This window comes from Symphodus melops (genome assembly GCF_947650265.1).
Source record: "Symphodus melops genome assembly, chromosome: 17".
Taxonomy (NCBI): domain Eukaryota; kingdom Metazoa; phylum Chordata; class Actinopteri; order Labriformes; family Labridae; genus Symphodus; species Symphodus melops.
The window spans coordinates 1,458,616-1,473,328 of NC_136707.1; the positions used below are offsets into that span (position 1 = coordinate 1,458,616).

Below are 14,713 nucleotides of genomic sequence, written 5' to 3' on the forward strand. Positions count from 1 at the left end.
TCATTTTTTACAAGTTGAACAATAAATGGATGAATATATCCAAAAGTACATCAACAGCCTTCTTATGTTTTTTAAGAGCTGAGCACACGTTTGAAAACAGCGTCCACAATCAACACCAAAGTGGCCTTTCTTAACACAATAGGATTTGTTAAAATTGGTCACTACATAGATTGATGTCCCATGCGGAGGATGAAAACATTTACATGGTTCAAGTCAGGTTATTTATCCAAACAGACAATACATATCTGTCTGTCTTATAATTTAAGAATTTGAAGAGGTAATTGATTCTTGTGTGAGCAAAAAAAATCTACTGAAAAGGATTAAAGTTTGGTCTTTGCACGTTTCTAAATGCTGCATCCAGAATAAGCAGAGTAAATGTGGCACGTCCAACTGTTTTGTAAATACAATAAAAATTCAATAAAAGAATGACTCGAGTGAGTTTGATAAACAAACCAAGCGTCCCTTGAGTGATCGGAGGAAATGATTACCTCTCCGTATACATTGTGCATCATCAGCCATGCAGAAAACATGCACAGCTCAGTGAATCTTGTCCTACTCGTCCACTAATACACTTTCCAGCAGATTAGTTAGATTTCATGCATATTGCAGAGAAGTGTCAGTGATCTTATTGAGTGAACATCTAAGAATAGACACGATTTCCCGACACAATCTTCTTCCAGACGTCATGGGCTTGTGTATGGCCCCTTGTCTGTCCTCATATATTTACAGTTAGATATGATTAAAATGTGTCTTTTTGGACATCCAGGGTTGCAGCATAAAGCACAAGCAGCAAAAACTGCAGTTCCACGAGTGGCCACTCGAGGCTGGTCATGAAAGTGAGTCAGTCTCCTGCATGACTCAAATATGCTCAACTTAATTAATTATAAACATGTTAGAAGTCTGCTGCCAAACTTATATTGACCCTCTTGTCTTATGTATCCATATTTATGATAACTGTGCCAGTTGAATATTTAAACTCACTTTTTTGTTCAATAAAGAAACAAACTTCCGATGTTTCTGCCTCTTGCAGTTAAAATCATTCATCACTCGACTTTCGATAGAACAAAACAGCAAATCAGATTTTATGGAACCAATTTATTTAAAGGTTTACATTTGGCAGTGTTACAAAATGCAATGTCTTGATTTATTATACAAAAGTATAAAAATAGATTTGACCGTTCAAATAAAACTGGTTGAACTGTTGGAGCTCACATGTAGCGTTGAGCACCACATCCACCAAAGGCTCCGCCTTGGTATGGGGATTGGCTTGCACTCGGTTTGATGGCTTTAATGATCTGGATTCGATCAGGATCCCAGACGCAATCCTCCTCCAACCCGCTCTTCACCATTCCACAATTAGGTGGCACCCAGGCGGTGTCATAGACCGGCCCACATCTGGGGTCATGCCAGGTCATCTGACGAGGGTGGCCTTGTTTATTGATGGCGATCACTTTGCCGACATTGACCACAACCTTCAAGACGACCCTGTCGTGGTCAGGATGTTTGATGGGATAGCGCCTAGCTTTCTCCAAGTCCCGGCTGAGGTAGACGCCAGGCCCGAGCATCCCTTCTGAAGAGCGTTGAAAACCTTTCGCCTGGATGGATTGAGCGGCCTGCCTGGTGGTGCCGTGGTACATGACATACTTTCTATCATTAACCGGCTCAGAGAGACCGAGTCGACCGACCCCAGGAGGCACGTCAAAGTCATCTTCAGCCCACTGCATGATGGTTTCTGGATTACTGTCATTTTAAGAAAGAACATTTTAAAATTTAAAAGATTTTAGAAGAATAGATAACCTATTTTTAATCTTCAGCTTTCAAACCAGCAGAGACTCTGTTCCTGTTTTAGTGTTTTAACCCTGTTATTGTTTTACTTATGTTTTATGTTTTATGCTCTTAAAGGGATACTTCACCCATTTACATGAAGCTGTGTATCATTAGAAACATGGTAGTAGTGTTGAATGGTCGTGAATCCAGCCCTCATTTTGCCCTGAGACGAGAAAAATATGTTTTTCTTTGCCTGGAAGTTTTCTTCATGTGATGCAAAAAGCGTCATCTTGCATCACATGAAGAAAACTTCCAGTAAATGGGTGAAGTATCCCTTTAATGTATGTACAACACTTTGTCCCAGCTACGACTGTTTAAAGTGCTTTATAAAGAGTTAAGGATGTGAAAAAATATATAATCAAAATAATTTTAATCATTCAGGATTTATTTTACTGGTTCCAGAAGATCTCGTAATCAATAAAATGATTTCCATTCTATACAGTATAAAACATTTTTTTAAAAGTAGAAGTAAAAAAACCCAAACGTAAAACCACTTCACTGTAATATTACACCGACAATAATCAATAATCAGAGACCAATAATCAGTCTCTGTTCTATTCTTCATTTAATCACTCGTCTTAAGTGATTCCAGCCTTGTTAGAGCCCGAAATGTAACAACAACCTTAAATTTTATTAAAAAAAATGTAACAAAACACAAAATGTAACAACTGGTCAATAATGTAAGAATTATTTTTTTATTTTTTTATTTTTTTTTGCTTTTTGGCCAAAATGTAACAAGTTGTTACATGTTGAAGTTACTTTGAAGTTACTAAAGTTTGCTACATTTTTCATTTTGTTACATTTCAGGCTCTAAAAAGTCTGATCTGAGTATGAAGTCATTCTCCATTATTCAAACTGTGTGGAAACATTTAATGTATAATAATGTTTAAAGTAATGTCTGGTCTGACTGAAGCTTCAGTTAACAGGAAATCATTTATATATTTCCTTTGTTTAAAAACAGAAAAACTTTATAGATAAAAACAAACGAAGGTGTTCACTCACCCGTTCTCTCTCTAAGTTGGTCAAAGTGTGCTCGCTCTGACTTCAGTCTGCTTTATAAAGGATAAAGTGGGAAAAAAAACTTCTGCATACGTGTCTTAGTTTCACTTTTGTTTCACTCACGTTCTGTTTCATAAGTTTCGAGTTCACTCATTATTATTTTTTTAGGTGTGGTTTAAGCCCCCGGGATGTTTGTTTCCTGTTTGGGCAACAAGCTGCAGAGTGATCACAGAAACACAGGGCGTTGTGGTATGTTAGTAATAAAGAGAAGAAAAAAATCTATTTATATCTAAAATTGTTGTAAACCAGTTGTAGCAGGTTAGAGTAGGAAATGTTTAATCAGTGATCTGGAGAGACAAATTAGGTTTCGAGTCCTTAAAGAATTATGAGTGGAAAATAAAAACGGTCCCTTCTTACTCAAACTCTCCTCCAGACCTGTAAGATCCCTCCCGCCCTCTACGCTCTGCCAATGAAAGGCGTCGGATCAGAATCAGAATCAGGTTTTATTACCAAGTACATTTACACATACAAGGAACTTGTCTTGGTGCAAAAACAGTGAACAAGGGAAATAAAGCCACAAATAACAAGAACTTAAATAAAAGGAAAAAATATAAGAAGCAAATTACCATGATATAAAATAGAGTTTAAAAAGGTAGAATATAAAGAATAATAGAAAAAACAACGCATGTAAACGGTGCAATAAAGTGCATGTAAGAAAATATAAGTGTAATCCAACCTTCACAACAGTCCCTTTGCACCTTTAAGAAAAAGCTAAAGACCCACCTACTACTTTATTAATGATGATGATGGTAAAGTCAATGGTTTTGTTTTTTAATGAAGATTTTAAAATGGTTTCCGTGCTGATTAGACAGGTTCATTGTTTTGTAGAATTGGGGACATTTTATTAATGTAAAGTGCACTCGTGCAGAAAGACACATGTGCAGAAGAGAATCCCTTTTAATAAGAAAAACACTCATCGCACTGCTTCAGACTAGACAGGGAGTGTGTCTCCAGGTGCCAGTTAAAGGATGTCATTTGACTTTAATGCCAACTATCATACCCAATATGACTGCAGCAAAAGCAACGGCAACAGCAGCCACTGAAAGATTGCCATTTTGGTTGTTGGATGTGTGGTGTGATCCGTTGCTCCTGCTTCGATCGATGATTTTGATGATCTCGATTCGATCCGGATCCCAGACACAATCCTCCTCCAAACCGCTCGGCACCATTCCACTATTGGGTGGCACCCAGGCCGTGTCAAAGACCCTCCCATATCTGAAGTCATGCCAGGTTTTCTGACGTTCGTGGCCTTGATGCCGGATGGCGATCACTTTACCCACGTTGACCGCGACCTTTATGATGACCTTGTCAGACTCAGGGTGACCAATGGGATAGCGGCTGGCTTTACTCAGCTCTCTGCTGAGGTAGACTCCCGGGCCGAGCATCCCGTCTTTAGACCGACGAAAACCTGTGGTGATGATGGATTGAGCGTCCTTCCTGGTGGTGCCGTGATACATGACGTACCTTCTACCAGCTTCTGGCTGAGAGCGACCCAGTCGAGTGACGCCAGCTGGCAGATCATCATTATCATCCTCAACCCACTGGAGCGGCATGTTGGTCAGTATCACTGTAAGGAAGAGGAATATTTGATCAGTTTTTCAAAAGACGTGTAAAATGACGGCCAATGGAGAGGCCCGTTGAGTTCACAGAGAAACACACGGGACGTAGTGGCACAAATAAAGGAAACAAAAGAGGTTTTACTCTGGTAAAATCTAAGACACAGTGGTCAAACACCAAGTAAATATTATCACCGTTTCACAATAATAACTCAGTTATTAAACACACTCTCTATATCTAACTGCCCAGACCTAGCTAAGCCTCACTTGTAACCGTTTTGTCCGCGGTTGATGAAAGAAGAAAAGGTCCTTGGAACGGTCTTTAGCGTCTTCCTGCAGTTGTTTGGAGATGGCGGCGCGTCCCAGAGGATGAGCAGAGCCGTGGTGTCCTCCGTCGAGCGAGGTGATCTCCGTGGATGTCCTTTCTTTTACAGGACGGAACGAGACGTGATCCTTACGATCTCTCTCAATACCGTTTCAATACGGGAGAAATAAGACGCTCTTCTTGGAGATGCGTTCAAATGGATGATCTGAGCGCGGAATTCAGGATGTCGGTATGCTTCAAGGCCTTGGGTTAGCTGCACGCCAAAACTTTTAAACAAAGAGAAGCGTGTTGTGTAACAGGAAGCAGAGTTGTATCCTCGGACGTCACCAGACGACGTATGAAAGAGAGTGAACAATGGGACCCGGCCGGTTTTATCCCTCCTAAACTTCACACCTATGTGTTAGATGTGGCAAAGCTTTCTGGGAGTATGTGCAAGGCATGCTGGGATAAAGAGTCTTTTGTCATGGTTCTCCAAAGGGACACAGCCTGAACTTTGTCATCCTGGCTGGACCCAACATCCCCCCTTGGCCTGAAGAGCAGGATGCAGGTCATGGTCTTCAGGGCACTATGGGCCACCAGTCCACGTGCTTTGGAGATACTTGTACAAAAGTTAATTTGGCAAACAGTCCATAAATTCAAGAGGCATTTGGTCTGGGCAGGCATTGAGGCAAAGTCGGGGCAGACTGTCTAACTATGTCTAACGCTAAACATCAAAACATAATCAGGCATTAGCGAAGCTTTGCTGCTCAAGGTGCATTCTTTGACAAAACACATGAAACAAATAAACAAGAGAAAGAGAGAAAGAGAAGAGTTTCATGTGTAGATTTGTGGGCTAACTCCTAGACTGGGCAGGAGAAAGCCTGTGTGTGTTTGTGGCATGTCAGTAATGTGTAATGTACATGTACATGTAGAGTCTCACTATGGGTGTGAGGCCACAAAACTAAAAATAAAAAAACAACAACAACAAAAGCGTGGCTAGAGTGACTGGCTAAAGTGGAGGCTACTCCCCCCTCCCCGATGTGGAGTCAGAATCTTGTTCTTTGTAAGGGCTGGAGGCCTGACACTGTCTTACCCCAGCTATCACCCCCCTCGGAATTGTGCTAGTCATTTCACTGCTGAGACCTGCTTCCTTATGAAGCTCTTGGGAACTCTGGTTATACCTACCCTTCTGACTTAGGCTTCGGCCATCCCGAGAGTTCCGTTCAGGTCTGTCAGTGATTGACTCCTCAGGCTGGAACCTACCCTACGGCTGGCTCAACCCTTCACCCCCCTGGCTCTGTCTTCTTCTCTGCCGGCGACGTGATCTCTTGGACTTCTTCAGAGCACGAGGCAATTCTTTGCCTTCAAGTGCTACGTCACCTCTGTGTCTTTCAGGCTCAGGGCGTGTCTCCCACGCTGCCTGTACTAACTCCTTGACCTCTTGCTGATGAGTTCGGTAGTGTAGCTCAACAGTTGGCCGCACACTGCTCTGCAGATTGTACACGAAGATGGACTTGAGAGTTCCATCCTCGTCCATACCTGGAGCCCTATGTCCCTGAAAGTATGCTGACCTTAGGCGCTGGTAATACTTTCTGGGGGCTTCATGCTACTGGTGCAGGACTTTGAAAGCACTAACAAGTTTCTCTGCAGGGTAAACGAAGGTGGAGTATTCCTCACACAAAACATTGCAGAGTGCAGAGTACTTTTCTCTAATCCTGGGCCGGAGGGTACTGATGAAGTCATGAACACTGCTGGAAGTTGTCTTCCAGATCAGCCTGAGTTTTTCACAGGTGGATGCATCACGGAGGAGCCGGTTGATCTCTCTGAGGTAATCGACTATTTTAAAGTCTGTATTATCTGGATCAAAGCGTGTTGCATCATCCACCAGAGAATCAATGAGCTTTGTGCGCATTCTTGGATATCTGGGTGAATAGGAGCCATCCGAGTCATCTGACGTGTCATAACTGCTCAGCTGTGTATCCTGTGGTGGGAACCTGCAGGTGGCAGAAGAGGGCCTGATGTACTCTCTGCCTGTGGGGGCTGAGAAGTCACCCCCCTTTCCATGGGGTCATTCAAACCTGTCAAGGTGTGGAAAAAGTGTGACAGCTGTCAGTGTACCGGAGCGTTTTCTCAAAGGGAGGGGCTCTACAGTCAAAGTCTTTCTGTTCAGGATTAACAGGGGGAACAAGACTTTGTTCAGTCATTAGACTATCCTGGCTGCTCGGTTTTTTACTGAGCTTTTTCAGCAGGGGCGTTTGATCTTTTAAGGGGCTTGGTGCACGAACAGAGTCGTATCCTGATGACGTGGCTTGCTCAATGCCGACCTGTGCTCCCTGAATTAGTTCAAAAGCGTCTAACACCTTCTGCTTGGCAGTTTGTAGGTGCTGACGAAGAGATTTGTTCTCTTTCTGCAAGGATCGGCTCTTTGGCTGGAGTGTCTCCATTGAGGCGCTGACACTCTGTCTGGTCCGTAGACCATGAGTAACAGCCTGGTGGGAGTTGCCCGAGTCGTCTGAAGACTCACAAGTCCTCTGGTCGTCCAACATGTCTGTCTCCTTCCTCCAGGGATCTGGTTCAGTATCCCATCGTTTGTGATCTCCGTGGATGTCCTTTCTTTTACAGGACGGAACGAGACGTAATCCTTACGATCTCTATCAATACCGTTTTAATACGGGAGAAATAAGACGCTCTTCTTGGAGATGCGTTCAAATGGATGATCTGAGCTCGGAATTCAGGATGTCGATATGCTTCAAGGCCTTGGGTTAGCTGCGCGCCAAGACTTTTAAACAAAGAGAAGCGTGTTGTGTAACAGGAAGCAGAGTTGTATCCTCGGACGTCGCCAGACGACGTATGAAAGCGAGTGAACAATGGGGCCCGGCCGGTTTTATCCCTCCCAAACTTCACACCTATGTGTTAGGTGTGGCAAAGCTTTCTGGGAGTACGTGCAAGGCATGCTGGGATAAAGAGTCTTTTGTCATGGTTCTCCAAAGGGACACAGCCTGAACTTTGTCATCCTGGCTGGACCCAACAATACATTTTGAAATTGGTATTTGCCGATCAGTACGCACATTTGTGGATTTATTCACGCTTTTTTGGATCGGTGTATCATCAAATAGATTTGCCATATTAATAGCTCCCTTGAGGACGGCCTGAGTCCAACCTGTCAGACCTGTGACTCTAGTCACTCCTCTCCGTCTCTCTCTAATTATATCCACTGTCCTATCTCACAAGAAAGACATTAAAACCTGTCGTTTGAGATTTACTTTTTGTTCTCAGCTCCTGTGATAAATGTAGTGAATGAAATGTGTTTTTCATTCAGCAGCACTTTGAGAAATAGCTTGAAATAAAAAATAAACAACAAATAAAAATAGCTGTGGGTTAATAGAGGAACAGATGGTGTTGACACATCTGGAACAGCCCTCGCTCTGCTCATATCTATCAAACAGTCAACGTCATGTTCAGATTATTTTCCTGTGAACGTCTGAGGAATGTGCTGGATTTGGTTCACCTACCTCTCTGAGAGTTCCTCCTCGTCTTCTCTCTCGGACTTCCAGCAGCTCTTTAAACACGATGAGCTCAGAGGTGAGTTTATTTACATGAACTCTTTCACTTTGCATACCTTTTGTTTATGATCATGCGAGCTGGTTTACACCCAGTAAGAAACAAACTATGATGGTGTGTCTGTGTCTCTGTACTTACTTTGTGATATTTTTGCTTTTTTTATTGTGACTTTGTTGACGTTTTACTTTTTCGATATTTTCCAACTTTGCAGATATATAATATAATTTTATATTTTCTGTTCTTTTTGGATTATTTTGTGTGACTTTGTTGACGTTTTGACTTTACTTTCAGTGTCTTTGTGACCTTTGACCTTTGTGTGTGACTTCTTAATTTGAGTTTCTTTTTGTTCATACGGTTATTTTATTCACAATAACAGAAATTCACTCAGATTTATTGAGACCAATTTATTCTTTTCAGGTGACACACTTACAAACCACATGTCATCTACTTTTTATACAAACGTAAAAATAAATGTAAACATTTTAGTTGGTAACAGATCACAGAGTTTACTTTTAATGTATTTAATTCTAATTTCTGCTAAGTGAATTTTTTAACTTTAAAATACAAAAAAAAAAGAAAAAGAACCTTGAGGGTGCATTCAGGAACATGTTCCTAAGTACTAAGTGCTATAAAAAAAAAAAAAATCCTTCAGTATGAGTAGACATTGGGCCTTTCTCAGTTCCCTTATTTGCACCGAGTGTCCTCCGAGTTGTCTCCTCCACTTGCGTCTTAGTCCCGCCCACCAGAGATGCACGGAGGAAACGAAGCCGAGGAGAGAGGACCGAGGAAATCAGCTTTAAGACACATGAGACGTCGTTTCCTCGACAGCGTCACATGACGCGACATCAGCTGATCACGTTCAGCTGTCAATCAGCCGAACAGCTGTTTATGTCCACACAAACACGCACTGTATTATTTCTCATCAAACACACACACACACACACACACACACACACACTGTATTATTTCTCATCAAACACACACAGTTACAGTGTTTAGTGTCTTTACCTGATAAAAAAAACACCTGAAGAACAACCTGCAGTCTGTTTCAAACCAAAAGGACAGTTTCTACTGACTCAAAGATTTCATTTTGAATTGTCTATAATTATTTATTATTAATCAGTTTGGACTGAACCTAGCCTGTATTTAGACAACCAACTCTGTATTTTATAAACAGATATTTATGTGTCAGGAATAGGATACTGAAAATGATTGATTAGAATCTAAATGATGAAACGTTCAGAAGATAAATAAGTGAGAATATAAAACAGACTCCTCTTCATCAGACTCTTTTTAATCCCAGCTCATCACAGAGCGACTCTTTACAAACTCACTGATGTTCATCATCTGTTTAAATGTCCCACGCTCCGTTTAGCGTCTTTTTAATGTCCGTCTTTTCTCCCGTATTAAACTCTGCTCATGTTGACAAGTTTCATTGAAGTCTGATCCTGTGCAGCATCCAATCACTGAGTGATATACGAGAAGGGGGCGTGTCTGTCAGTGAAAAGACTTCCGTGAAGTCAGCTCTCGTGTCTCCTCGGTCATCGCTCCTCGGATCAGCCTCCTCTCTCCTCGATCCTCTCTCCTCCGTTCGCTATAAGAGCTTTGGGACGATCCTCAACATGGCGGCTTGGGAACTACTTCCGGTTCGGCCGAGGACCGAGGACCGAGGAGACTGCAAATAACGAAAGTGAGACGTACCCATTGTCAGGGAAAGGACGGCACACTGCGATGTCATTTAGTTTCTACAGAGAACTGCTAACAACACCCCTACAGCGACTCCAGCGGCGACTCCAACACCGACTCCAACGGTGACTCCAGAAGTGACTCCAGCAGTGACTCCAGCAGCGCATACAGCAATGACTCCAATACCGACTCCAATAGTGACTCTAAAAGCTTTGGCGAGACCATTGATTACGCTGCTGGACATCTGGCATGGCTCGATGATGTTGATGATCTCGATTCGATTCGGATCCCAGACGCAATCCTCCTCCAAACCGCTCGGCACCATTCCACATCTGGGTGGCACCCAGGCCGTGTCATAGACCGGCCCATATCTGGAGTCATGCCAGGTCTTCTGACGAGGGTGGCCCTGACGATTGATGGCGATCACTCTACCCACGTTGACCACGACCTTTATGATGACCTTGTCAGACTCAGGGTGACCAATGGGATAGCGGCTGGCTTTATTCAGGTCTCTGCTGAGGTAGACTCCCGGGCCGAGCATCCCGTCTGTAGACCGACGAAAACCTGTGGCCCGGATGGATTGAGCGGCCTGCCTGCTGGTGCCGTGATACATGACGTACCTTCTATCAGCTTCTGCCTGAGAGTTACCCAGTTGAGTGACGCCCGCTGGCAGATCACCATTATCATCCTCAACCCACTGGAACGGCATGTTGATGACTATCACTGTAAGGAAGAGGAATATTTGATTGATCGGTTTACATTTCATTTAAAGAAACTAAACATCAAATCACAAACTTCAAACAGTCAACGACTGACTTTAACACTATTTATGCTCATTGCCCTGAATTTGCGTGCCGGGGACAAATAAAGTTCTTTTGAATTGAATTGAATTGAATTAACCCATTCATTACCAGCTAAACTGTAAGGACTGAATGTTCTGGAAAAATCTGACACAGAAACACAACACTTGGAGTGAAAACCACGTGGTCATCAAAAACAATATTAAAATGTTTAATTTCACATTTTTATCATACCTTCAGAGTGCAAAGAAAACAAAAAAAAACTGACTTTAACGTGTTGTTGTGATTCATTCACACTGATTTATTTCCCATATTTTTGTGATTTAAGCAGATTTCTACCAGGCAGTTAGTTTGAATCCGTCTAGTTTTTGAGATTCAGTCGTTTCTGTAACTCTACTGATAGAATATTAGGCCTCTTTCTGCTTATATTCAATGTGCTTACTGCAATAAAGTTTCATCACCAAAGGAAAGGTTTGATATTTACAGTTTGAATGATGTTCATTTACATTTATATTATATCAGTTATTATATCATGTTTTACTCTAAGTGTTTTAATCTAATTGTTTGAGATTTCAGTTCAGAGGTTAAAGGTATTCTGTGAAGACGGCATGCAGAAGTGAAGAATGTGTTTTGATGTGGCCCTTTAAACTGAATCACTCACCACCAAATCAAACATTTTAGTTTAGTTTAGTTTAAGGCCCTGAATAGTTAATCACTTATCCACATTGATAGGTTCAGTGGGCCTTGATAGATAATCACTCAAATGGTTTGTTGCTTAAAAGGAAATGATGACTAAACTAGACGTCTTCCTATGATAAGAAACAGGCCAGGTAGGAAGTGTCTCCCCCTACAGGAGGACAAAGGATTCGAGAGTTTCGATGCACCAATGAGAGAAGCAGAACCAAACATCAGGAGGCGTATAATTTGGAAAGCTGCCCAATCGGAGGAAGGAAACTGCACATTCTTGAATACATAATTTGGTTAGATAATCTCTGTCTAGTGCACAGGTGTCAAACTCCAGTCCTCGAGGGCCGGCTTCCTCAGACTTTTTGATGTCTCCCTGCTCTAACACACCTGCTTTAAAACAATGTGTTGTCATCAAGCTCAGCAGAAGCCTGATAACGAGTCACTCATTGGATTCAGCTGCGTCCGAGCAGGGAGACATCTAACAGTCTGAGGAAGCCGGCCCTCCAGGACTGGAGTTTGACACCCCTGTGATCTAGTGGATAAAAGGGTTCAGGGAAAGATAGTCGGGGTTCAGACTTCATGAACTGACCAGGTATCTGTCTGTCGTCAGGGACACGTAGTGTTGAACCCAGAGACTCTGTAACTTCTATTCTTGATTCATCAGGTTAATAAACTCTGTTAACCTGAAAGAGACGCCTCCAGTCATTCCTCTCATCCCATCAAAAGAATGCACAGAGAGATTTGAGGTAATTATTTAGAGGAGTCAGATTTCTATTTACAACATTTAGGAAAAGGATTCAATAGCAACTTTTATCCTTCACATCATATTTTTCTCCTCATTTTCCAAAACTTTTCTGAGCTTTAAGAACAACCAGACTCAAGAAGTAATGAGGCTGCAGAGCCAGGCAGGCGCTTCCTGCAAGGGTCACCATTTACAGTAATTCACGCACACGCACACACACACACACACACACACACACACACACACACACACACACACATGGTAGCAAATATTTGACTGACTGTGTTCAGCTATACAACATGCGAGCTAAGATAAAGAGTTTTCTGACCTTGAGTGTGAGTGTGTGTGTGTTTGTGTGTGTGTGTGTGCGGTTTGAGTTGGACCTGTGACTCATCGTGACTCCTCTCTCTCTCTCTCTATAATTAAATCCACTGTCCGATCTCACAAGAAAGACATTAAAAGCTGTCGTTTGAGATTTACTTTTTGTGTGTGAAAAATGTAAACGCCTGTTGCTCCTTAAAAAACAGTCATTTAAGAAAAACAGGCGTTTCAGCCACACAGACAACTTCAAGATGGCGGCGCGGGTGCACGCAGCGGCTCCTCTCTTATCAACATACTACCTCCATGATGAAATACTCACAAGTGCCCTTGTCTGTCGATTGTCTGTCGTTTGTTATTTGTTGTCCCAAATGTCTCTAGTTAAGTTATTTGTTTTATAGTATTTTTTTTTATTGCTAGTTTTTAGTGCTCTTTTTATGCACTGCAGGTTTGCACTGGGGTTGGGGGGGATTGCAATTTCATCTGTGCTGTATGTTTAACATGGAGCATATTTGACAAATAAAGAACCTTGACCTTGACCTTCAAGCTGATTAGTTCTCAGCTGCTGTGTTAGATGTTGTGAAGGAACATTTCATTCAGCAACACTTTGAAATAAAAAATAAACTACAAATAAAAATAGCTGTGGGTTAATAGAGGAACAGATGGCGTTGACACATCTGGAACAGCCCTCGCTCTGCTCATGTTTATCAAACAGTCAACGTCATGTTCAGATTATTTTCCTGTGAACGTCTCAGGAATGAGCTGGATTTGGTTCACCTACCTCTCTGAGAGTTCCTCCTCGTCTTCTCACTTGGACTTCCTGCAGCTCTTTAAACACGATGAGCTCAAAGGTGAGTTTATTTATATGAACTCTTTCACTTTCCAATTTGTTTATGATCATGTGAGCTGGTTTACACCCACGAAGAAACAAATTATTATTATTATTATTATTTTTTTTATTTCTTTATTTTTACAGGGACAGTGCATATTAATAAACATTTCTGTAAATATGCCAGAGTTAGCCAAAAGGCTAATTTTCATCTGTTGTCCCTGGCCAGATTTTATAAAGGGCTCCCTAAAAAAAACACAATAAAATTCAAACATTGAAAAAAGCCACAAATGGAACAACATGGAAGTAATTACGTAATTAAGCAGCATTTGGTTAAAAAATGTCTAACATGCAGGACAGACGAGGAGCAGCATTGAGCAGACATAATGTACAAAATTTAACAGGTATTGGTAAAAGCACGTTTCCAATAACCTCCCAAAGTCAACGTGACGTGCACACAGGACAACATGAAACACAATTATACAATAAACACAGATGACACCAGGCCACATATAAAACATTGAGTGAGCTATGCCTGAAGCTCACAACAATACAAACTAGAACATGCAGGCCACATTCATTAAAAACACAGGACACATTCACCAACAAGCAGACACAAGATGGCAGCAGCGGGCGGAACAGTGCTGACAGATGTGGTTATTAAATAGCCAGTGTTTCAGGTGACAACTAAATGAGTGGTAAGTGTTGCGCTCTCTAATCAATGTTGGGATGTTGTTCCATTCACGAGAGGCTGTAACAGAAAAGGCTGACTGACTAAAAGCACACTTCCTCAGAGGAATAACGCAGTCACCTCTTGAGACACCCCTCGTGAAGTGATGTGTATTTGTTCGCATGACTACAAAATCTCTGAGTGGGGGAGGAGCCAAACCGTGTATGATCTTATAAAGGAGGCACGCATTTTTGTATTTAATCATGGGAGGATTGAACAGTGGTGGAATTGCTTTGTTTTTTTGTCCAAAACTTTTATTGTCTGTTTATACAAAGACTGTAGTGGTTGTAATGTGGTGTGACTCGCCTGAGACCAGCTTGTCAAACAGTAGGTCATGTGTGAGAAAATCATTGAATGCATGTACATTATGGCTGCTTCAGTGGACATGGAGTTTCTGATAAATCTGATGGTGTGTCTGTGTCTCTGTACTTACTTTGTGATATTTTTGCTTTTTTTAATGTGACTTTGTTGACGTTTTACTTTTTCGATATTTTCCAACTTTGCAGATATATAATATAATTTTATATCTTCTGTTCTTTTTGGATTATTCTGTCTGACTTTGTTGACGTTTTGACTTTACTTTCAGTGTCTTTGTGACCTTTGACCTTTGTGTG

At 41.7% G+C, this 14,713-nt stretch overlaps 1 protein-coding gene across 1 annotated transcript; it reads right to left on the reverse strand.

Moving 5' to 3' along the window:
- Positions 1-10,162: 10,162 nt before the first annotated feature.
- LOC306837674 (uncharacterized protein) lies at positions 10,163-13,391 on the reverse strand (the record flags this gene model as incomplete). The annotated part of the gene is made up of 2 exons (XM_079365418.1): positions 13,322-13,391; positions 10,163-10,716 (listed from the first exon to the last, which is right to left on the reverse strand). A coding segment is annotated over exon 2 (540 nt), but the record flags the coding sequence as incomplete, so codon positions are not given.
- Positions 13,392-14,713: the final 1,322 nt, after the last annotated feature.